The following is a 23,589-nucleotide window of genomic DNA, read 5'->3' on the forward strand; positions in this document are numbered from 1 at the left end:
CTTGGGTGATGTGGCTGTGGGCTCCATTTTGGGAGCTCCAGCCCTGGTTATTTCCAGGTCTAGTGTGCATGCAGGCTATCTGTGTGATTCCCATGTCTCTGTGACCAGGGGTTGGTTTGGTTCTTGTATGCATTCCTTAAAGCTGCCTTGACAAACTACTACACACTTGGTTGGTAGCTTGAAACAATGCAAGTTCCTCCTCTTCTAGAGGCTCCAAGTTCAGGATCAAAATATCGGCAGAGGCCTAACACCCATGTGCTTGCCTCTGTGCTCAGGAGGCTGAGATCTGAGAAAGCCAACTCAGGCAGGAGAGTCTGTGAGACTTATCTTCACTTGACCCCCAATAAGCTAGAGGTGGAGCTGGGAAGGTGGCTTAGTGGTAGAGTGTTTGCCTTGCATGCATGAGGCCCTGGGTTCGATTCCTCAGCACCACATAAGCAGAAAAAGCTGGAAGTGGTGCTGTGGCTCAAGTGGTAAGAGTGCTAACCTTGAGCTAAAGAGCTGAAGGACAGCACCCAGGCCCAGAGTTCAGGCCCCATGACTGACAAAAAAAAAAGCTAGAGGTGGAGATGTGGCTCAAGTGGTAGCCAAGCACCAGCCCTTGAACAAAAAAGCTAAGGGACAGCACCCAGTCTCTGAGTTCAAGCCTCAGTACTAGCATGCATCCATTGGCAGAGTCCAAGGTGGAGCATAGGCCATCAGCGCCTGGGCTCCGTCTCTGCTTGGGTGGCCAGCACTTGGCTTCTTGTAGCTGTGTCTGAACTGTTCATCGTGAGGACCACCCAGCTCCAGTATGAGCTCTTGATTCTGTCGCAAGGACCCTGTTTCCATGTAAGGTTATGTGACTACTTCCACATAAGGTTCCAGGTGACCTGAGTTCTGGGGCTACAGCCCCCTCCAGGAGAGCCAGCCCTGCACTCTTGCCTGAGGTCTCTGCTGGGGTGTGCAGGTCCAGGATGGGGAAACAGAAGCAGATGGCCCTCTGAGGCCACCTCTGTGGCCTGTGGGCACAATAGAAGCCTGTCGGCTCAGACTTGTGGGGGCTTAGCCTGATGGTGCCCAGGAACATAGCAGGGGCTGCCTGCATTTCTAGGGAAGAACGATCCTAGAGCTCTTCCATCAAAGCTCTGCTTGGAGGCCTTGTCCAGTGGGCTGGGGTGGGGGGTAGAGGGGGTGGGAAATCTCCCTACCCAAGGCCCCTCCCCTGGGGTCCAGACCTGGGTGCAGGAGGGAAGGGGCTCAGAGGAGGGCAGTGGAGATGTCAGCCCCCAGCCAACAGCATCTGGGGTTCAGGACTAAAGAGAACATGATCGGGAAAATGGGGGGGGTGATGGAAGGGGTGAACTGATCACAATGCAGTGCACTCCTAGCCTGACTTCTGGAATGGAAACTCCTTTGTACAATGGCTTCATAAAAATAAATATTTTTAAAAGAAGAGAACAAGCAGCCCCCAGGACGTGTTTTACCTACCCATGGCCCTTCCCGTGGATGATTTGGGGCAAGCCCCCAGGGCTGCACATGGCTTGCCGAGGACCGAAGCCTGGATCAGGTGCCTCTCAGGAATTGCCTACCCTGGGATGGGACTCAGCATCAAATGTGGAAGGGCGGGGAAGAAAAGTGAGGTGCTTCGGGTCAGGTGGGTGCGGGGGGGTCACCCAGAGGCTTCACCCCAATAGCAGCTGTGGGTCTGGAAGTCCAGCCTTGCCGTCCCAGATCCCCATAAGGAGAACAGGCTGCAGTCGATTTGATTCTCCCAGCAGCTCTGCGTGGAGCCTGGTAGAGAAACTGAAGCCCTGCAAGGTGAAACCTACAGGAAGGACTTGAAACCCTGTTCTGAGCTGCGTTGTGCTGGACAGGCTCCATCATCAGTGGGATCATGGGCTGTGAGTTTGTGCGTGCCCAGCTCCAGCCTAGCCCCAGGAGCAGGGCCCCCTGTCCAGGCTCTGGACAAGGATGTGGGCCCAGTCTGGAAGGGCTCTGCTGTGGTCCGATTCCCACGCAAGTCCACCTGTCCAGTCCCCTGGGAATCGCCAGTTTCTGAGCATCCGCCAGTCCTCCCCCTCCCCCCCACCCAGTCCTCCACTGTCGGAAGCTGGAACCTGACCCAGGGCAGCATCGGGCTCCGTCTCCATGGCAGCGAGGATTTATTCCTGGGGCCTCACCCGGAGGACTTTGCACTGGCAGCCAGAGGAAGCAGCTGGGCCTTCCTGGTTCTGAAGCAGCCGGTGTCCCACCATGGTGAGTGAGCGAGGGCCCACCGGGCGGGGAGACCTCTGGTGACGCCATCCCTGACTCTTCTCTCTCTGCTGCAGGCCAAGTTCCTTTCCCAGGATCAAATTAATGGTAGGTTGCGTTCACTCTTTAATTAGCAACTCCCAACAAAATGTGGGTCTCAGTTAGGCCATCTGATGTGCTCCGTGTCCCTGGTGGAAGGAGGGAGGTGGGTGAGAGGTGTCCCCTCCCTTCCCCCACCATGCTGCTTGGAGGCCCGTGCTGACCTAGCGAATATCCACGGTGGGGCCACCCGCTTTGTGTTGTCAGCCCTCTGGCTGGGCCAAGACTGCTCACAGGACAGCCCAGAGTCGGTAGCTAAACAGGAAGAGGCTAGGACAGGAGACAGATGAGTAAATGTAATGGTTGGAGGTAAGGGAAACAGGGAGAGTCTGTCTTTGAATTGGATCCTTTTCTCTGGGCCTCAGTTTCCCCATCAAAGTAAAGGGCCGCTGGGGGTTCCCTCCTGTTGAGTTTGAGGGTGAGCACTTTGAAGGTTTCACTTTCTTCAGAGCAGAGCTGTGGTTTCACAAGCCAGGAAAGGGGTGGAGTTACACAGAACTCAGGCAGGAGACCCCTACCCCGGCAGAGACGGCAGAGAGCTCTGAGTCCAGAGCCTTCTGGAGCTACTTGGGCTGCCCAGCAGTTGACAGTGGACCAGATGGGCCACTCCCTGCTGCACCGCTGTGGGATGGCATCTGGCCACCATCTCCCTGGCTACTGGAGATAAAATGGCAGTCACCTGGGGCCCACGGAGTCCTTGCAATCCAGGGCAGCTCCCTGGAAGGAACTATGGGTGGCCTGAGCTGGGATTCTAAGTCAAGGGTTTGTTGGGTTCCATCTAGCAGGGTGGTGAGGTATTGTGACTCCCCATGGACTCAAGCCAAGGCCAGAGGGGGTGGGCCAGGGGACTTGAATGCACTAGGACCAATGTAGACAGAGCCTCTCTTGCCCTGATCTGGAGGTGACTGACTAAAGGGAGGAGTTGGGGTTCTCCACCCAAGTTTGGATATGAGGCAATTAGAGGGCTGGACAGCGAGGGGAACAACAGGGTGTCTGGTGGTGGTGACTTGCCCCTGTGTCTGTGTCCCCATGTGTGGGGTAGGGAGAATGGTCCCCTCACCAGACTTTGCAGGAGAGGGATGGGAAAGCATACTTTGTGTGCTGGACACGGGTACAAGCTGCGCCTTTAGGAGTTAAAGCCAGCCATTAACTAAATTGTGTAGGATTCAAACAATACCCCAGTCCCTAATGGAAGCTCAGACAGCCCTGGGGTCTTAGTGCTGAAAGAATAATTTATACCAGGGTGAGAAAGAGTTAAAAGTAGATCATCAACTACCTGATTCAATGATAGTATAATTTCCAGTTCATTGGAAAACACAATTGCGTTCTTCGGGCAAGTTTACAACGTCACTCTTCAAACCATGTCTGAATCAAAACTGTGAGGAGCTGACGCAATCATCTTTGACGTGGTTCGCTTGTTGGCCAGGTGGAATTTATAATGAGTATCGCATCTTTTCTCTCGTGTGAGTCACGTGTTACCTTTATGGCTGTCAAGGGCACAATAAACCTGCACACGTGCCTTAGAGATGTTCATAAAACTTGTCCAGTGCAGTACTGGTACCCAGCCTTAGGGGTCTCTTGTGTGAGGACTTTCCCAAGGGGGGACTTAAGGGTTGTTTTTTGGGGTGGGGCAGTCCTGGAGCTTGAATTCACGACCTGGGCACTTTCCTGAGCCTCTCTGTGCTCAAAGCTAGTGCTCTGCCACTTGAGCCACAGCGCAACTTCTGGCTTTTTCTGTTTATGTGGTACTAAGGAGTCAAACCCAGGGCTTCATGTATGCTAGGCAAGCACTCTACCGTTAAGCCACCTTCCCAGACACCCTTGAGATGGTTTTAACCCAATTCATGAACCCTAAGTCATTCTTTCACTCAGAGCATTTGTGAGTCCCTTTTTCCCTGCCAGCCCTGTTCTAGACGTTAGAGACATAACCGACTGGTCTAAGGAGGGACAAGAAGAAAGCAGGGGGAGACCAAGTTAGATGGCTGAGAAGGAGAAAAATCATGGAGGGGTGGGGAAAGAGAGAGGGAGGGAAAGGAGGAGGGCAGTGGGAGGCAGCGCTGTTTGCTAGGGTTCTTGTTGCGGCACTGGAATCCCAAATTGCCCCTGACTGCAGGTTGAAGAGGGGATTCGTCAGGTCAGGAGACAGAGAACCCCGGGCTTGTTAGAAGCCTGGCTCCGTTTGAGCCCTGCCTTGCTTGTGTCAGAGGCTACAAGCTGCCTGCCAGGCACTGATACAGTGCCCATGGGCGATACAGTGGGTTCCCAGCCAGCCAGTCCTGGGCCCCAGGGACAACAGCCAGAGGAAGCCTTAGGAGAGCCTGGGGCTCATCTTTCATGTGGAAAGCTAGCTGGCAAGACTCTGTGCAATGGCCGTGAGCAGTCTCCAGGGTGGCAGCCGAGTCTGGGCCCTCTGTGGATATCCTCTTAGAAGGTACTAGGTTTTGCAAGAACCAAAGCTGAAAGCCAGGCACCAGTGGCTTATGCCTGTAACTCTAGCTACTCAAGAGGCTGAGATCTGAGGGAGGATTGCAGTTCAAAGCCATCCTGGGCAGAAAAGTATGTGAGACTCTTATTTCCAATTAATCATCCCCTTCCCCCACCAAAAAAAAAGCTGGAAGTGGGGTTATGGCTCTAATGGTAGAGCACCAACCTTGGGCAAAAGAGATTAAGGACAGCACCCAGGCCCTGAATTCAAGCCCCAGGACTGGCATAAGAAAAAACAAAACAAAATAAAAACTCCACAAAGCTGAGACCTTGTGCTGAGTCCTGGCCCCCCCTCCCTTTTTTTGCTGGTCCTGGAGCTTGAACTCAGGGCCTAGGTACTGTCTTTGAGCCTCTCTGTGCTCAAGGCTAGCATTCTACCACTTGAGCCACAGTGCCACTTCTGCCTTTTTCTATTTATGTGGTACGGAGGAACTGAACCCAGGGCTTCATGCGTGCTAGGCAAGCACTCTACCACTAAGCCACATTCCCAGCCCCCTGGCCCTTCTTTACCAGGCTCAGGGCCATTCAACCTTGTCCTTGGTTTGTGCTCACGAAGCTCAGGCTCTAGAGAGTTTTGAAGGTGTGTGTGTGTGTGTGTGTGTGTGTGTGTGTGTGTGTGTGTGTGTGTGTGTGTGTGTGTGTGTGTGTGTGTGTGTGTGTGTGTGTGTACAAACTCTATTTATTTTTTTGGTCAGTCATGGGCCTAGGCACTGTCCCTCAGCTCTTCAGCTCAAGGCTAGTGCTCTACCACTTGAGCCACAGCCTCTTCTGGCTTTTTCTGCTTATGTGGTGCTGAGGAATCAAACCCAGGGCCTCATGCATGCAAGGCAAGCACCCTACCACTGAGCCACCTTCCCAGACTGTGTATACAAACTATACAGAGGCAGTCATGACTAACCTCACTGGTGGCCCCACTTTTTGCCATCACCGCCAAGTCCTAGTGTGACAGGTGTCCAGGGGAGGCCTGAGTGGCTCCATTAGTGAACACCAAGGGCCCGAGACTGGGCTAGAGGAGTTGAGGGGCTTTCTTCTACCCTCCTTCCTCCACTGCTGCCCTAGGACTAAGGGCAGGGCTGCAGTGGGCCCAGCTCCACTACCAGTGCCAGGCGGCTCAACTGCACAGCCCTATCTGCACAACTGGAATAAAAATGGCGCCATCAAGGGGCTGTGAGGACCCGGCAGGGCCTGGGAACTCTTCCTGGGCTACCCAGGAAGCCCCTACCCTGGCTCTGAGGCTCTCCACTGGCATGTGAGGAGCAAACGGGCTGGAGCACTGGCTCAGCCAGGGCAGAGGCAGACGCAGTACTGCTGGGGTCTTTCCCAAGCTCTCTGCTGGCTGTCATCTGTCATCTGCCTGGGGGATGGGGCGGTTGGAGGGGGCGGGGCTGGCAGCCAGGAGGGCAGCCGCTGACTGGCCAGCCGTGGGACTGAGCCAGAGATCTTGGAGCTGCCATTTCATCTCCACCAAGCATCCTGGAGAAAGGCTGCAGGGAGGGCTGCTGGTGGCCCTTGTGTAGACATGGGGCGAACTTCCTAGTAGTTTCCTACTGAGCTTGAACACAGGGCCAGGACTTGTCAGAGTTCAGCTTGAGAGGACCTGAGCTGTGCCATGGACTCCACAGCTGTGATAATGGCAATAAACCACCACATAGGGGAGCTGCTGGCTGCCCGGCCTGTCTGGAGGGGAGACAGGACACTGTAGGGTTTACAAAGGGTCCCTCCTTGCCAGTATGGTCACTCTGCTGGGGGGCTTGTTTCTTTCTCCCTCTGCCGAGCCTGGATGAGAGTTTTTGGATGGTGTTTTAGTCAGCTTCTCCATTTTAGTCAGAAATGGGGAAGTGGGATGGGGAGGGCGTGGGGAAGGAAAAGAGTAAGCAGTATTGCTGGATAAAACACAGGACACCAAGTCACATTGAATCTCAGATAATCCCTTTTTAGTATAAGTGTACCCCGTGCAACATTTGGGACATACCTATATTGAATTACTGATTATTGATTTAATTCTGAGATAGTCAATTTGACTCAGCACTTTTTTGGGGTGGGGGTGGTCCTGGGGCTTGAACTCAGGGCTTGGACACTGTCCCTGAGCCTCTCTGTGCTCAAGGCTAGTGTTCTACAGCTTGAGCCACAATGCCACTCACTTCTGGCTTTTTCTGAATAGTTTATTGGAGATAAGAGTCTCATGGACTTTCCTGCCTGGGCTGGCTTTGACCTACAACCCTCAGATCTCAGGTTCCTGAGTAGCTAGGATTACAGGATTACATGAGCTACCAGTGCCTGGCTTGACTTGGTCCTTTTGTACTTCCATTTACTCTGTGCATTTGCCTGACAAACATAAGGCTCTAGGTTCATCCCCAGAACCAAATGCACAAGTAAATAAAAGAAGTCGGGAGAAGAGGTGGGCCGGGGCCAAGTATGGGGGAGACGGCAGGGTAGAGAATGAGTGAATGAGATGTATTCTTCCATCTGGGCTGTGTGCAGAGTACAAGGAGTGCTTCTCCCTCTATGACAAGCAGCAGAGGGGAAAGATCAAGGCCACCGACCTCCTGGTGGCCATGAGGTGCTTGGGGGCCAGTCCGACGCCAGGAGAGGTACAGCGGCATCTGCAGACACACAGGATAGGTAAGAGGGCTGCTGGGTGTGGGGAGGGGCTTGAGGTGGGAGTGGCCAGAGGAGGGGCAGTGGTTCTGGGTCTTACCCCACAGAGTGGTGGAAGTACCTGGTCAGGTGTACAATGCGAGGCTTTATCCTCATGATAACCCCTGACCCACAGAGTCCTGAGCCTACGACAAACCTGTAGGAAAGCAGTGCTAACCAACAACCAGAATTTTTTTTTTTTTCCTGAGACCTCACTCAAACCATGCTGAACTGTCCTGACCCACTTTATAGCAGAGATCAAGGTCAGAACCTGGCCGAGTTTTAGAGCCAATGGCAGAAAGAGGATTGGAACCCAGATTGTCTGATTTCAGTTTTTATTAATTTTTATGTATTCACTTATTGTTCATGGTAGGGTTTGAACTTGGGGCCTGGGTGCTGAACCTGAGCTCTTTTGCTCAAAGCTAGTGTTCTACCACTTTGAGCCACTTTGAGCTTTGGTGGTTAATTGGATCTAAGAGTCGCACGAAATTTCATGCCCAGGCTGGCTTCGAACTATTATCCTCAGATCTCAGCCTCTTGAGTAGCTAGGATTATAGGTGTGAGCCACCAGAGCCCAGCTGGTTCTGATTTTAAAGGCTGATCTACAAATGATGTCAACTTGCTAGAAAAGCTGGAGATAACCCACCCACCCAAAATGCTGCTGAGCAGTTTTTTCTGTTAGTGGTTGGATTAAGCGTAATTTTATTATTGTTCCCTGTACTTTCTTCAAGAAGAGCCATTTCCCCTTTGCTCACTGCTCTGTCTCCATCTCTTAGACAGAAATGGAGAGCTGGACTTCTCCACTTTCCTGACCATAATGCACATGCAAATAAAACAAGAGGACCCAAAGAAAGAGATTCTTCTGGCTCTGTTGATGGCTGACAAGGAGAAGAAAGGCTACATCATGGCGTCTGAGCTACGGTCAAAGCTCATGAAACTAGGGGAGAAGCTTACCCACAAGGAAGGTAATGGCCACGCCTTGTCTCCCACTGGCTGGAGAGGGTTAGAGAGCTGGAGAAGGACATCAGAGACCCATCGTTATCCCAAGTTGTACAGACAGCCAGGTCATACATGGCCCAGAAGTCTGTGAGCAGAGGTCAGGCCAAATAAGGGCTTGGGGATAGAATTAGAAGGGTTGGGAGGGGGCAAGGGAGAGGGACCCCCACAAGCACAAGCAGTGGATGATGTGCCTGGCCTTCCTGTGTCCAAGTGCCCATTGCAGGGGTTTGGCTAGTTCAGAGGTCTCCCTAGGAGCACAAAAGTCCCTTCAACTGACAGAGGTAGGATAAGGCCATTAGCAAGATGGAGCTGGGTTCAGCTCTTAGCAGACCCATCTCCAGCTGTTCCACCACAGCTGGCTCTGATGGGGCCATGGGGCTCTGCACTAAGGCGGCTTCTAAGAGCTCTGAAGGGCCTCTGCAGGGCAGTTGGAGAGGTCCTGGCCCGTGGAGCCTCACTTTGCACCTCCCATCAGCCCACATACCTTCTTGCCTCAGAGGAAGATGAGGGCCTGAGCCTGCTGGGGTCGTACTTAGTACATGCCGGACCTTGCCGGGTACCTGCAATGCCCCCAGAAAGCTCCTGTCCCTGGAGACAGTACAGCTGCTGTCCCCAGCCTGTGCTGAGGCCCTGCCCCAAGTCCACTGATACCAAGGTCGGGGTTTTCGGTCAGACTTCCCAGCTTACCTCGGGAGGAGATAGGGAAAAGCCCTCATTTTGCTCAGATCACAGGTTCTGAGGTTGTAGCTTGAGTCAGGTAGGAATCCTGGCACCCCTCCCAGAGGAGTACCCATGATTCCTCAGGTTTCCTCACTAGAAATGAAGACATCCTCACAGACATCCCAGGGACCTCCGGGACCCACCATTCTGTAAACCAGTCTGCTCAGGTCTCATTTGCTCTCACAAAGGCACAGCACCGAGGGTTCAAAAATAGCACTCGGGCAGGCAGATTCGTTTTCCCCAGCTCTCAGGCTGGCCACTAACGTGGTCTCATCTTACACCATGTCTGTGTTTATATGAATAGATCACCTTCCCTTTTCAGCCTCCACGGACACTGGTGGCCCTTAGGTGTATAGCTGCAAGATCAGTGCCAAGGTAGCAGGGCCTTAATTCCTATGGTTTGTGACCTCTGTCCAAACCAACAACATGTCCACAACACATCTCACTTGTCTAGCCAGAAAACAGCAAAGAACAGTTCCAGGGAGCTGGTAGAAACCCAATTCCCTCTCACTGGCCGTAGAGACAGGGTATCAGAAGTTAGAGGCCGTTTTCCTGGACAGGGAAGCTCAGGGGTCTAAGGAACAGCAAATGAGCCACTGTGCCCCAAGGCTCAGACGGCTGCAGTGGGCAAAGGGGAGCGGATGCCTGCCTGGCACTAATCCTGGAGCTGAGACTGCCACCTACAGGCTGCTACAGTTCAGGGTAGAACTTCTCCATGAAGACAAATGATGTCGTTGGTCACTTCAAACACACTCAGAATACCTTCCAGTCTAAGCACAGAAATGATCCCCTCCAGATAGGTAAGAGGGAGGCAAAGGAGGTTTTCTCCCTGTCCAAGGATATGTGGGTATATCTAGGGCCAGGGAAGTGGAGGCAGGGTATCAAGATCAGTTTTGCAAGAGGGTAAAAATGGGCCCAAAGCACCAAAGGTAGATTGATCCTGAGAGATCACTGTAGAAAAAGGTAAGCTGCAATGTTTCAGCAAATCCCAGGGACAAGCTAGTTATTTCATTAGATCAATGCACAATAATGGCAGTCTTCAGGGTGTGGACATACAAAGTCCTTATTACTATGGTGGATCACACCCAGGGCACAAGCCAGGCTGGTGCTTTCCTGCTGAGCTGTCTCCCCAGCTCCCACACATTTGTAGGTTAGTAGCAGATACTTGTCAACATCTTCTTGGTGTAAACACAGGGTTAGCGAGGAGGAGAAGGCAGGGGACAGAGGCAGGTCAGAGCCTGGACTGGCAAGGCTGGTGGTGACACTGCAGAGGAAATTCATGTTGCTGGAAGGGTGAGTGGTTAAGTGGTAAACCAACTAGGCCAAATCTCTCAATGCAGTACAAGGCACAGGTATTTTTAAAATAAGGATTCAGTAACTGAATCTTCCTTGGACCCTTCCCTTCCCCTACCAGAGCCTCTCCAGAAAGCCTCAACATTGAACCAGTGATGCTCAAATAGGGGATGGGGCGGGGGGAAGACTGTCCTTCTGTCATCTGATTGAATCCCCCATCTATGATATCACTCAGGGAAGACCCCCTGGAGATCCCAACTTCCAGAGAACTCAGTGTCTTATACCAACACATCTAACGTGACAAATGAATGTGATTTATTGTAGTGGATGACCTTTTTAAGGAAACGGGTATTGAACCAGATGGCCAAGTGAAGTATGATGAATTTATCCAGAAGATCACCCTTCCTGTTCAAGATTACTGACTGGGCAGAGCACCGTAGCCTCCGTCAGGGGCCCGAAAACCAGGGCTGATTCATTTTAAGAAGGTGTTTTCACTCTGGGGAGGTGGCAGCAAGATGGCATCGCCTCAGTAGCAATAAACAATCTTAGCCATGGTTTTAGCAACTTTTTGTTTTTTGAATAAGGAAGATTCAAAAGTGAAGCATCGTAGCAGCTCTCCATCAGGAGAAGGGCCCAGCATGTCTTCAATAAAGTCTGTGTCGATTTTAGCAACTGCCATTGATCTAGCCCTTTGCAACATGGAGTCAGGCTTGCATTCCAGTCCTGGCCCTGCCACCCTCCAGTTTTGGGAAGATCACTTCACTTCAAAGCCTCGCCACTCCCCATGACAGCTGGATTCCTCATCTCCCTTGATACAATCCACTGAGGGAAGACAACGATTTTGTCGGGGGTGGGGAGGAACAACAACTGGAAAATGCTTAGCAACCTATAGAATAGAAGGAACCAGTCACCCATAGTAGTTTTCTCCTACCAAGGGCAGTCTGCTAGAAGAAAGAGCACATTCTGCATTTGGGTGTTAAAACCACTGTCCATTTTTTTTTTTTGGGGGGGGGGGATCAGTTGCAGGGCATGTCTCAGGGCCTGGGCACAGTCCCCGAACTCTTTGCTCAAGGATAGGACTCTACCACTTTTGAGCCACAGCGCCTCTTCTGGTTTTCTGGTGGTTAATTGGAGGTAAGAGTCTTAAGGCCTTTCCTACCTCAGCTGACTCTGAAACATGTGTGAGCCACCAGCACCTGGCTACATTTCTAAGATAAGGCCACTAAAAAGAGCAAAACCACACACTACATTTCTTGTAGCACCACAGGCCCAGTTACCAGTTCTTATTTTCAGAAGTGGATGGCATAGCTCAAGAGGCAGAGTGCCAGCTTTTAGCAAAAATGCCAAGTGATAGGATGAGGCCCTCAGTTCAAATCCCAGTACCAGCACCAAAACAAGTTTGTTAAGCCATGCGTCAGTGGCTCACGCCTGTAATCCTAGCTACTCAGGAGGCTGATATCTGAGGATTGCAGTTCAAAGCCATCCCAGGCAGTGTCCATGAGACTCTTCAGTAAACCACCAGAAAACTGAAAGTGGTGCTGTGGCTCAAGTGGTAGAACGCTATCCTTGAGCTGAAGAGCTGAGGGACAGCGCCCAGGCTCAGAGTTAAAGCCCCATGGTTGACTAAAACAAAACAAAAACGTTTGTTATTTCCATCTCCATGAGTTACATAATTTAGGATACTCTTTCACAAACAGTAGCATTAAAACAGACTAGAATAAACAATATAAGCTGAACAGTGGGTACTCAAGGATGGGACCAATCACTTTCACTAAGGCATCAGCCCTGAAAATGTTTCTCATAGAATTCTAAATAGTGCCCTGGGCTCTGTTGGCAAGCAGAGGGGCTCCAGGAATGAGGATGATCTGCTCACGGGCCCAGAGCAGCCATGACCTTGAGCCACTTTCCTGAGACTAACAGAGAGGGTTCCGGCCATGGTCAGAACACAAGAACACTGGTGGGGACCAGTCCATCAGGGATCCCTCCGAGCAGCCAAGCCTGGTACTCAGGTGTCCCCAGGCTCATCAAATCATGAACCACTATTACTATCAACTTAGCTGCTAGGCTGAGGGAGTGTCAGAACAGCACCTGCAGGGTCAGAGCTCCAAGTACCAAGGTTTTCATCCTTTTATGTATCATCAGCCTGCAACTTTGTCTAATAGTCCCCTCGTGGCAGAGGCAGAAAGCCAAATAATGGGATGTTATCTTTCAGAAGGTACAGGACACACATTTTATAAGGGCTAGGCACTGGGAAAACTGCAGGGGGCAGTCTCCGTTGAGCTACCTCATTGATGCAATGTGGCTTCAGGCCAAACAGAAAGGAGGATCCTACTTGCCCTATGGCATCCATCTCCCCAGCAATAGAACTGCAATAGAATTGAGTAGGAACTCCCACCGGCTGTACACTGTGAGCAGTTTTAATCACCAGCTGGGGGCCTGGGGCCACAGTGTAGGGCAGATTAGGTTTTGTGGGGTAGGTGGTAAGATTTTGTGGCCTTCGGGGATGCAAAAACATGCTGGGTATGGTGGTACACAATTCCAATATTAGCATTTGGAAGGCTGAAGCAGTTAGATCAGAGTTCCAGCCCACCTAGGCAACAGTGAGGCCCTGTCTTAAAACAGAAACACAGGCTAGGCTACTGGGGGGGGGGGGGGGGGGCTGGAATTCTGGAATAAGAGGCCTGAGCAAGTGAGGACAACACATCTGAGTGGCCATTACCTTCTCCTGAGGGGGCAAGTTAGGCCTTGGCCTCCCAGGGAGAGCAGTATTTTAGTCATCTAGGGAAGGGACACCAGGAAAGCAGGCCTGCCAAGCCAACCTGGAATACCAAAGAGTCAACAAATAATAGACCCGATAAGGTATATAGGACAAAGAAGTGTCAAGCTTTCCCTCAAAGGTCTTTAACATATTTATCGAACTGGCTCTAGTATGACATTAAGCCAGCTTTTTTTTTTTTCCCCCTAATTTTCCTAATAAGCTCAAGTTTACTTTTGCCAAAAACAGAGCCAGTGTCCGGGCAGAGCAGAACCTGGGCTCTTCCAGATGCACTGTGTAACAACAATGGGTGTTAGTTGGCTGGAAGAGGTCTATCCCAGGAGGCTTTTAAGCTTCCAGTCCTGGTTTCAGGTTCATTCCTGAAATTCCAATTGGTTTACTTAGCACCTGGGGCTGTTTGCAAGAAAGAATGGAAAGAAAAAAGGCCTCTTAGCTCTCAAACTGCAAATATTAGACAGATTTAAAACCACCAAATAGACAGTGGCGGTGGTTCATTACAGAACTAGCCTTATTTCAATATGGGAATTGATGGCTGTTTATTACCAGTCAAAGTAGAAGCATTAGTTACTTGTCAAGCTTGGAAATCTGGATGAAAGAGGCTCTGACAGCACAAAGTCTTAGCACTTTTCTGTAGGGATTGCCCCTGTGTACCCAGTACTACTAGTTTACAGAAGACAAAGTAACTGAAGGCTTTTCTTTTATTACATCTAAAGAGCTCTACATAAACAGGTAACATTCAATAGGTAAACATTTTTTCCAATGCATGTAATAAATATTTTCACTTGGTACTTTTATACAAACTGACATTGGTCTACTATACATTTTTAAAAGCCATTTTACTTGTTTGGCATGCGGTACGGAAATTCTAAGAGAGAAAGTTTTAAGGCAATGAATCACAGATTTAAGTTCGTGGAATTTATGATAACTTTTATATCTGTTTATATACACTTCCCCCTTTGTTAAACAGCAGCACACTCTGGGACCACCAGCTATTTACCCTCCCTCTTTCTGAAACCTAAGCTTTGTATTTAATTAAAAAAACCAGAATTGAACATGTACTGATAAAAACTAAATTCTTACTAAAATAAATTCAAATGTGCTTTAGAAAGTTCTGAAGAACCTAAAAGTTTTATGTATTTAAAATTGAAATTGTTTTAAAAATGTTCTTGCCACATTTATAAATTTACAATTGGGACATATTTATTCAATTCTACTCACTTGTTTCAAAGGAAAAAAAATCTATCAAGAAACCACATTTTTCAGACACATAAGCAAATCTTAAGTCAGTAATGTAAAATTGTGATCATGTCTAATAGAAAAAATTTAATGCTCAAAATAAGTTAATCAAGCGTGGCATGGTTAAGTTTTGGATTTTTTTTTTTTTTTTACAAAAGATGTCTAATAATGCCCACATAGTATTTAAAAGCCACTTCAACCCTGCTAGTCAAACAGCTAGTTTTATCAAAGATGTGTGCATATTGACCTATACACACATGCACACACACAATACTGTAGAGAAACACAAACATATGTGGTTATAAAAGACCAAGGAAAGGGCCACTCAACTTGCCTAGATTCGGATAACCGCTCTGTACAGACAGCAGCACAAGGGTTGCCACAGGTGGGGATTAGGGGTGGGGGTGGGCTAAGGTAAGAAAGATGAAGTGACTACGTGCATTTCTAAAGCTCAGAAGATGATGTAGTGCATGACTGATACTGACGGGACCAACAGAAAGATTAACCACTTACCTAATTTGACATTCTAGAAAGCCAACAAATGAAGGAGACACCACCTCACAAAGTGGAAAGAACCAAAATGGCTAATTCTCCCATGGGAACATGACCCTACAGCCCTGGAACAGATATTTATTTCTCCCTATTTCTCCTCTTCCTTTAGGCTCCTAAAAGGCAGGGATGCAGAAGAAAATTAAACCTTCAAAACTGGATTGGAGAAAGAAAAAGGGACACGTTTTCAACTGGATCATTCCAAGGGTTAGTAACTCAGCATCACACAGGTATCAGCAGGATTCTGAGACCACTAACAATGGCAGAAAAAAAGACCTATTTTTCTAAGGTAGCTGAAATTAATAGCAATGTTTTCAATTGAAATGTAAAAGCAGAAACAATGTCCCAAACAATTTCAGTAATTTCTACCCTGGTCTAAATTGAGATACAAATTATGATGCTACTTAAATTAGCCTAATTGAAAATTCTTAAAATTATTTATTCATCATAACACCAGATTTATGTAAAAATTATTGTTTTTGCTGACAATGAACTTGTTTTGTTTTATTGCAAATTGTTCTGTGACTAACCCAGCCATGTGTAGAATACACATGCGAAGGGGAAAGACTATGCAGTTCACTTGTCACTCACACACACTTGTTTATAAATACATATATACACACACACATATACATAGCAACACCAACTCTTTCAAAATTCAAGTCAACAATTTAGTAGCAGAGATGTTGTATAAAGATACTATTTTAGGATGCCACAGTCATGTAAACTGTCAATTTCACCATACAATTGGAGATACAGCCATCTTGAGTTCTACCTGGATTAAAACAGGTCATTTTGATACCAACACAAAAACAATACATGTATACATCAAGGTGGTCCTTCATCAACTCTGAGAACATTAATGGTTGAAATATAAAAATCCAGTCTGGAAACCTGGCAGATAATCCTTTCTCTTTTTTGTTAAATCTGTACTATCAGTCAACTGAAATCTATTTTCCACACCTGAGAACCTCTCTGATAAGGGTTTTGGAACGCAAATAAAATATTCATCCTGCTCTTTGACCTCTATTCATCTCCTGAAAAAGTTTTCAATATATTTACATGTTCCACTATTAAGAGATCAGATTGATCTGTGAATTAAAAAAAATGACTTTCCTATGTCATGCTTGTCATTAAAAGGTGAAGGGAAAAATAAACAAGGTAAGGAAAATAAGTACACACAGAAAGAGAGAATAAAAATGACTAAGATTCAAACACATTTTGAATTCCAACTGTTTATCAAATAGGTTTCTACTGATCTACATGTATGGTGCCCTGCATTTTCCAAATAGAATTAGCTTTAGGATCATGTTGTCTTTCCTTCTGAGGGCTCTCAAAAGTTATTTTCATCTCTTACTTTGGTATGAAGGTCTTACATGACAACTGGTTACCCTGTGGCCCCAAAAACAGGTATTCACAGACTTGGTTTAAGTACACAATACTGGCAATCCAGATTTAGAATCAGGAACTAAAGTGTAAGTAAGTAAACCTTACTCCTTACCCAGACAGCTTTCCTTCAGCATCTCTGAGACACGTTCTCAGGGTATACAGCATGTAACAGAGAATATGGAGGGGGGGGAATTGGTATAGCTGATAAAGGATACTCATACATGAGTTCTAGACCTTCAAAGCACTCTGAGAGAAGCAGGCAACTGATTTATTAACTGAATGCAAACTCAGGACAAGAGAGGACAATGATGACAGAAACACATACACGTACACTCAACACATACACACAGGACTGTGTGGAAATACACAGAGAATGCAGCGGGACAGATGAGTTATAACTTAAGGCTGGATGAAATGTGCACACACAAACAGAGTCCAAGTCTGTTGCTTTTCAAAAATAGAAATCAAACTATCCCTCCCATTCCCTCCCCACAACAAAGCCCACAATTTAAAATGTCATACATGCAACTCCTTTTCTGTTACTGCAAATAAAATAATGCCACTGAAGCAAAATAAAACCAAATAGGACAAATGATGAAAAAAAATCTTCAGAATCCAGAAATGATAAACTAAAAACATGAAAACTGAAGGTGGTTTGTGGTGCTTCTTTTTTCTTTTCTTTCCTTTTTTTTTTTTTAAACAAGTGTTTTATCAGACAGGCAGTCTTAGATTTATATACAAAAGTAAAACTGAAAATATAGTTTTGTTCTCTGTACATTTCTTTTAATTTTTTTTTCCTAAAAAGAGGAAAAAAAACCCCATACGTGTACTTTTTCTAAACAGAATAAGGTAAATCAGAGCACACAGTTCTCTTCTTTCTGCCAAGTTCATTTAATCTGGGATGGGGTGGGAGCAGCAGGGCAAGGGAGTCAGTCCAAGGAGATGATGTCTGGTATGATGCCGAAGATTGATGCTGTGTCCGTGCTGCTCCTGTTCGCCACTGCATGGCTGTGACTCTCCCTTAGGCTGTTGGAAGACACAAGGCTGCTGTTGCTGCCGCTGCTGCTTCCATTGGTGTTTGGCAGAGAAGTGCTGCCTCCTGCACTTAACTGATCGAGAAACATCTGTGAGGAGGTATATGGAAAGAACCGCGACGAATGTAGGAGGTCTTGATCATCAGAAACTGCTGCTGCGGCGGCGGCAAGCAAGGAGGTGTTGTAATGCTAGGGTGGAGACCAGAGACGAACACGTTTATTACACTCATAGAAGTATATGGACCTTAACAAGAGCAAAGTGCTCATTTAAACACATCCTGGGTATGTCCGAAACACTCGAGGCATTTTGCAAAAACAAATGGCCTAATTTTAATAACTACATTACTGATCCTGAGACATTTTGTAGCTCAAACTGGAAAAAAAAATACTTTTTAGTTTGTATTTCATCATGCATTTCTGAAAGTTCTCATATGCTCAGAAGCAGTAGCAAAGATAATCCAGACTGGCACCCATGGCTCACACTATCATTCTAGCTACTCAGGAAGCTGACATTTAAGAACTGTGGCTGGGTGTTGGTGGCTCACGCCTGTAATCCTAGCTACTCAGGAGGCTGAGATCTGAGGATCACGGTTCAAAGCCAGCCCGGGCAGGAGAGACCGTGAGACTCCTATCTCCAATAAACCACCAGAAAACTGAAAGTGGCACTGTAGCTCAAGTGGTAGAGGCTCGCCTTGAGCTGAAGAGCTGAGGGACAGTGCCCAGGCCTTGAGTTCAAGCCCCACGACCGACAAAAAAAAAAAAAAAGAACTGTGGTTTAAAGCCAGCCTAGACAGGAAAGCACCTGAGACTCTTATCTCCAATTAACTACCAAAAAGCTGGAAGTAGAGCTGTGACTCAATTAATAGAGTACTAGCCTTTAGCAAAAAACTCAAAGACAGTACCTAGGTCCTGAGTTGAAGTCCCAGGGCCAGCACCAAAAAAAAAAAAAAAAAAAAAAAAAAAACAAAAACAAGAAGGAGAAGAAAGAAGAAGGAGGAGGAGGAGGACGACGAAGAAGAAGAAGAGGAGGAGGAGGGAGAAGGAGGAGGAAGAAGGAGGAGGGAGGAGGAGGAGGGAGAGGAAGGAGGAGGAGGAGGAGGAGGAGGAGGAGGAGGAGGAGGAGGAGGAGGAGGAGGAGGAGGAGGAGGAGGAGAAGGAGAAGAAGGACGGGGAGGAGGAGAAGAAGGAGGAGGAAGAGGAGGAAGAAGGAGGAGGAGGAGGAGGAGAAGGAGGAGAAGAAGGAGGAGGAGGAAGAAGGAAGAAGAGGATCCACTCTTTTGCTCTTAAGAATTCATGTGTTAGGGGCTGGGAAGTTGGCTCAGTGGTAGAGCGCTTGCCTTGCATGCCTGAGGCCCTGGGTTCGATTCCTCAGCACCACATAAGCAAAAAGAAAAAAAGCCGGAAGTGGCGCTGTGGCTCAAGTGGTAGAGCACTGGCCTTGAGCTGAAGAGCTGAGGGACAGTGCTCAGGCCCAGAGTTCAGGCCCCACAACCGGACCAAAAAAAAAAAAAAAAAAAGAATTCATGTGTTAGCCGGGCGCTGGTGGCTCATGCCTGTAATCCTAGCTACTCAGGAGGCTGAGATCTGAGGATCGCGGTTCAAAGCCAGCCCAGGCAGGAGAGACCATGAGACTCCTATCTCCAATATACCACCAGAAAACCGGAAGTGGCGCTATAGCTCAAGTGGTAGAGCGCTCGCCTTGAGCTGAAGAGCTGAGGGACAGCACCCAGGCCCAGAGTTCAAGCCCCACGACCGACAAAAAAAAAAAAAAAAAAAAAAAAAAAGAATTCATGTGTTGCCTAACAAGAGAACTGTTCTGAAAACTGCAGTGTTGGAATGATTTTATCATACAAACATCATGTTTGGGCTGGGAAGGTGGCTCAGTGGTAGAGCGCTTGCCTTGCATGCATGAGGAGGCCCTGGGTTTGATTCCTCAGTACCACATAAGCAGGAAAAAAAAAGCCAAAAGTGGTGCTGTGGCTCAAGCGGTAGAGCGCTAGCCTTGAGCTGAAGAGCTGAGGGACAGCGCCCAGGCTGAGTTCAGGCCCCACGACCGGACCCTCCCCCAACAAACAAACAAAAACATGTTTACCTTACACACACCTAAAGGTTCTAGCCTACTTACTTACAGGCCAGTTCTGAACACTCTAGGCAAGTGGAACTCAGTAGGAAGTGCCTGTGTGTGAAACATACTAGACATAGAAAAGACAGTAAAATGAAAGGTAGTGGAGCTGCCGAGGGCCTCGCCCTGCAGGAGCCTGCACGACTGGAGGCAGTGCTGAGAGTCAGCGAGTGCATGGGAAAGCCTCCTGTTACTGTATTTGACGGCAGACTTTACAGACATTACATTCATCTCACACTAAATACATAACACTTTAAAAATTTCCAGCCTTTCTTTCTTCAATAGTAATAGATCAACCTTAGCTGAGCTGGGGGTACTTGGCTCAAGTGGCAGAGTGTCTGCCTATTTATTGAGCACAAGGTCCAGTATTCAAACCCTAGTACCAAACCAACCAACCACCTTAGCTTACTATGTAACATTTAACTTTATAAGCTTTTACAGTCTTAAACTTTTTCAGAGTGTGTGTGTGTGTGTGTGTGTGTGTGCGCGTGCATGCACACTAGTCCTGGGACTTGAACTCAGGGTCTGGGTGCTGACCCCTGAGCTTTTTTTGCTCAAAGCTTGCACTCTGTCAGCTAAGCCACAGCTCTACTATTCAGCTTTTTGGTGGTTAACTGGAGATAAAAGTCTCCTGGACTTCCCTGCTCCTGCTGGCATTAAACTCTGATTCTCAGATCTCAGCCTTGGGAGTAGCTAGGGTTACAGGCATGAACCACCAGCACCTGGCAACTTTTTCACTTTTTGTAATACTTAGTTTTAAACAGAAACACTATATAGCTGCATAAAAATATTTGCTTGCTTTATATGCTTATTTATTCCATAAGATGTTACACTTTTTGTTTGACTTTAAAAAATGTTTTTGTTAAAAAAGATACAACTTGGCCGGGCGCTGGTGGCTCACGCCTGTAATCCTAGCTACTCAGGAGGCTGAGATCTGAGGATCGCGGTTCAAAGCCAGCCCGGGCAGGAGAGACCATGAGACTCCTATCTCCAATAAACCACCAGAAAACCGGAAGTGGCGCTGTAGCTCAAGTGGTAGAGTGCTCGCCTTGAGCTGAAGAGCTGAGGGACAGCTCCCAGGCCCAGAGTTCAAGCCCCACGACCGACAAAAAAAAAAAAAAAAAAAAAAAAAAAAAAAAGATACAACTTGGGCTGGGAAGGTGGCTCAGTGGTAGAGTGCTTGCCTTGCATGCCTGAGGCCCTGGGTTCAATTCCTCAGCACCACATAAGCAAAAAGAAAAAAGCCGGAAGTGGCGCTGTGGCTCAAGTGGTAGAGAGCTAGTTCTGAGCTGAAGAGCTGAGGGACAGCACCCAGGCCCAGAGTTCAGGCCCCATGACTGGACCCCCCCCCAAAAAAAGACAACTAATTGACACCATATCATGTACCCCTGGGGCAGCACTAACAGAGCTGTCAGGGTTGAGGTAACAGAGCCTGGCAGTGGTTCCTCCTGGGGACCTGGCCTGGGGCTCTTCCTGAGATGTCACTCCTGCTTTTGCTATCTGATTTGCCTATGAGCACACTGTGCACCCATTGACATTCTTCTCTACTAATGCACTTCCCCTGCTACTGGGGTCCATGTTTTCAAATGTTTGCAGGAACTTGGCAAGATCTGCAAATGCTTCTGTTGAACCCCTCACTATGAATATTCTTGGAGGTTCTTCTTTTTCTTACCCTATAGTTTCCTTTTCTCTTACTCTTTTCAACAAGTTCCTGTTCCGGGTCTAGATGAGTGAGTTTCTCAGGAAACCAGTACAAGGAGCTTCTCAATGGAATCTCTGTATATGCCTAGGTTAAAGCTGTTTGCCAGCTCCATCACAGCCTTGTCGTTTTTTTTTTTTTTAAACTTTTTTTTTTGGGTCCAGACGTGGGGCCTGAACTCTGGGCCAGGGCGCTGCCCTTCAGCTCTTCAGCTCAAGGCTAGTGCTCAACCACTTGAGCCACAGCGCCACTTCCGGCTTTTTTTCTTTTTGCTTATGTGGTGCTGAGGAATCGAACCCAGGGCCTCATGCATGCAAGGCAAGTACTCTACCACTGAGCTATCTTCCCAGCCCCAGCCTTGTCATTTTTGCAACCATCTCACACTTGGCAAATCCCTTTATTATGTGTCTTCTTTCAGATGCTATCTAGGACTTGGGGGTGTTTTTTTTTTTTGGTACTGGGGATTAAATCCCCAGATGTTGTACTTGCTAGGCAAGTGCTTTCCACTGAACTACATCCCAGCCCTCAGATGTTCCTTAGTGACCTCAGCTCAACATCTACTAAAGTTTTTTCTTTTTATTCGGAGGTACTGGGATTTGAACTTGGGGCCTACCATTTGCTAGGTTAGAGCTCTACCATTTGTGCCATACTTCTAGTCCTGCTTTTTTCTGGCTATTTTGGAGATGGAGTCTGCCTGGGCTGTCCTTGAACTGTGGTCTCTCAGAAATTACCCTTCTAAGTAGCCGGTTACAGGTGTGAAACATCCACACCCAGCTCCAAGCAAAGTTCTTGATATAATCACAGTTGCTGTTAACCCTTCCAGAATCATGTTCATATTTTCTTTTTCTATGTTCATATTTTCTTGGGCTCTTCTTCCTCTTTTTTTTTTTTTCTGGTCATAGGGCTTGAACTCAGGGCCTGGGTGCTGTTTCCAAGACTTTTTGCTCAAGGCTAGCATTCTACTACATTGAGCCATAGCTCCATTTGTTTTTCTGGCAGTTAACTGGAGATAAGAATCTCACAGATTTTCTAGCCTGCTGGCTTCCAACTACAATCCTCAGATATCAGCCTCCTGAGTAGCTAGGATTAAAGGTGGGAACCACCAGTGCCTGGCTTCTTAGGTTCTTTAATTGAAACACTGGCCTAACAATGGCTCTCCCTCAAATAACAGGGCTGAAAAGCTACTAGAAACCTTTGATCTTTGAAGGGAAAAATATCACTTTGATACTGGGATGAAGATCATCAATACAAGGAAGATTTGCTAAAACATCATCAACAATGAGCAAAGTCTTGCAAAGTATGTCATTTTCCAAACTACTTTCCATCTGCTTGTACAGAATTCGGGCAGGTGTTTTGGAAGAGGAGCTGGTTCATGACTTCCTGCTGCTCCTGCAGTTGTTCCTGCTGATGGCCTCAGAGCCATGGACCGTTAATGTGTGTGTCCCAAAGGGTTCCAGGGTGTCACTATAACACTGCCCCAGTGGATGTCTACCTTGTCCTTAAATCCCTCAACCCTGGCACTAAGTCTCCCTATGGGTGATTTCAGGCACCTGCTTATAGAATTGGTGCTTTCCTATACCTTATCTTTTACTTTTTTTTTTTTTTTTTTTTTTTGGTTGGTCAAGGAGCTTGAACTCTGGGCCTGGGCATTGTCCCTCAGCTCCCTCAGCTCAAGGCGAGCATTCTACCACCTGAGCCACAGCACCACTTTTGTTTTCTGGTGGTTATTTGGAGATAGAGTCTCACAGATGTTCCTGCCTGGGCTGACTCTGAACCGCAATCCTCAGATCTCAGCCTCCTAAGTGGCTAGGATTACAGGTGTGAGCCACCAGCATCCCGCACCTTATCTCCTTTTCAAAAGTGTTTCAGCTGCTCCACACCTGTGCTCACAGGCTCACATCTTATAGTCATGTGATATAACAAATTGTTGACACCATACAGAGCTAGCAGTGAATTCAACACCATGGTTGGTTGGGTCCAGCCTTTCCTATCAAACTCTTGAACAAACCTTCTGCTTCATTGGATCACCATCTGCATTTGGCCAAGAGGACTGTGCTTCTGTGACCCAGATCTTTAGAATAGCTCTCCATCCTGATTTACTCTCTCTCTCTCTCTCTCTTTCGTGTTGGTGACGAGGCCTAAACTCTGGGCCTAGGCATTGTCACTCAGCTCTTCAGCTCAAGGCTAGCGCTCTACCACTTGAGCCACAGCACCACTTCTGGCTTTTTCTGCTTATGTGGTACTGAGGAATCAAACCCAGGGCCTCATGCATGCATGGCAAGCACTCTACCATTGAACCACCTACCCAGCCCTACAT

General features: G+C 47.8%; 2 protein-coding genes across 7 annotated transcripts in view; one reads left to right on the plus strand and one right to left on the minus strand.

Moving 5' to 3' along the window:
* Positions 1–2,148: 2,148 nt before the first annotated feature.
* On the plus strand, positions 2,149–11,139 carry Calml4 (calmodulin like 4). 2 transcript variants are annotated; one of them, XM_070042721.1, is made up of 5 exons: positions 2,149–2,238; positions 2,313–2,343; positions 7,300–7,440; positions 8,232–8,420; positions 10,792–11,139. In XM_070042721.1, exons 1-5 carry the CDS (start codon positions 2,236–2,238, stop codon positions 10,887–10,889), a joined length of 462 nt encoding a protein of 153 aa, XP_069898822.1. In that variant the 5' UTR covers positions 2,149–2,235; the 3' UTR covers positions 10,890–11,139. The 2 variants fall into 2 exon arrangements, with proteins under 2 accessions (XP_069898822.1, XP_069898823.1); XM_070042722.1 differs by lacking the exon at positions 2,313–2,343 and having other exon boundaries at positions 2,182–2,238.
* Positions 11,140–13,927: 2,788 nt separating this feature from the next.
* Pias1 (protein inhibitor of activated STAT 1) overlaps positions 13,928–23,589 on the minus strand; it is a 90,706-nt gene continuing 81,044 nt past the window's right edge. For all 5 annotated transcript variants that reach the window (XM_070043031.1, XM_070043032.1, XM_070043030.1 and 2 more), the window contains exon 14: positions 13,928–17,640. In XM_070043031.1, coding sequence (XP_069899132.1) covers positions 17,347–17,640 — 294 coding nt within the window. In that variant the 3' untranslated portion in view covers positions 13,928–17,346. The remainder of the gene's footprint in view (positions 17,641–23,589) is intronic.

This window comes from Dipodomys merriami, unplaced genomic scaffold (assembly GCF_024711535.1).
Source record: "Dipodomys merriami isolate MVZ:Mamm:240054 unplaced genomic scaffold, mDipMer1.0.p SCAF_33, whole genome shotgun sequence".
Lineage (NCBI taxonomy): Eukaryota > Metazoa > Chordata > Mammalia > Rodentia > Heteromyidae > Dipodomys > Dipodomys merriami.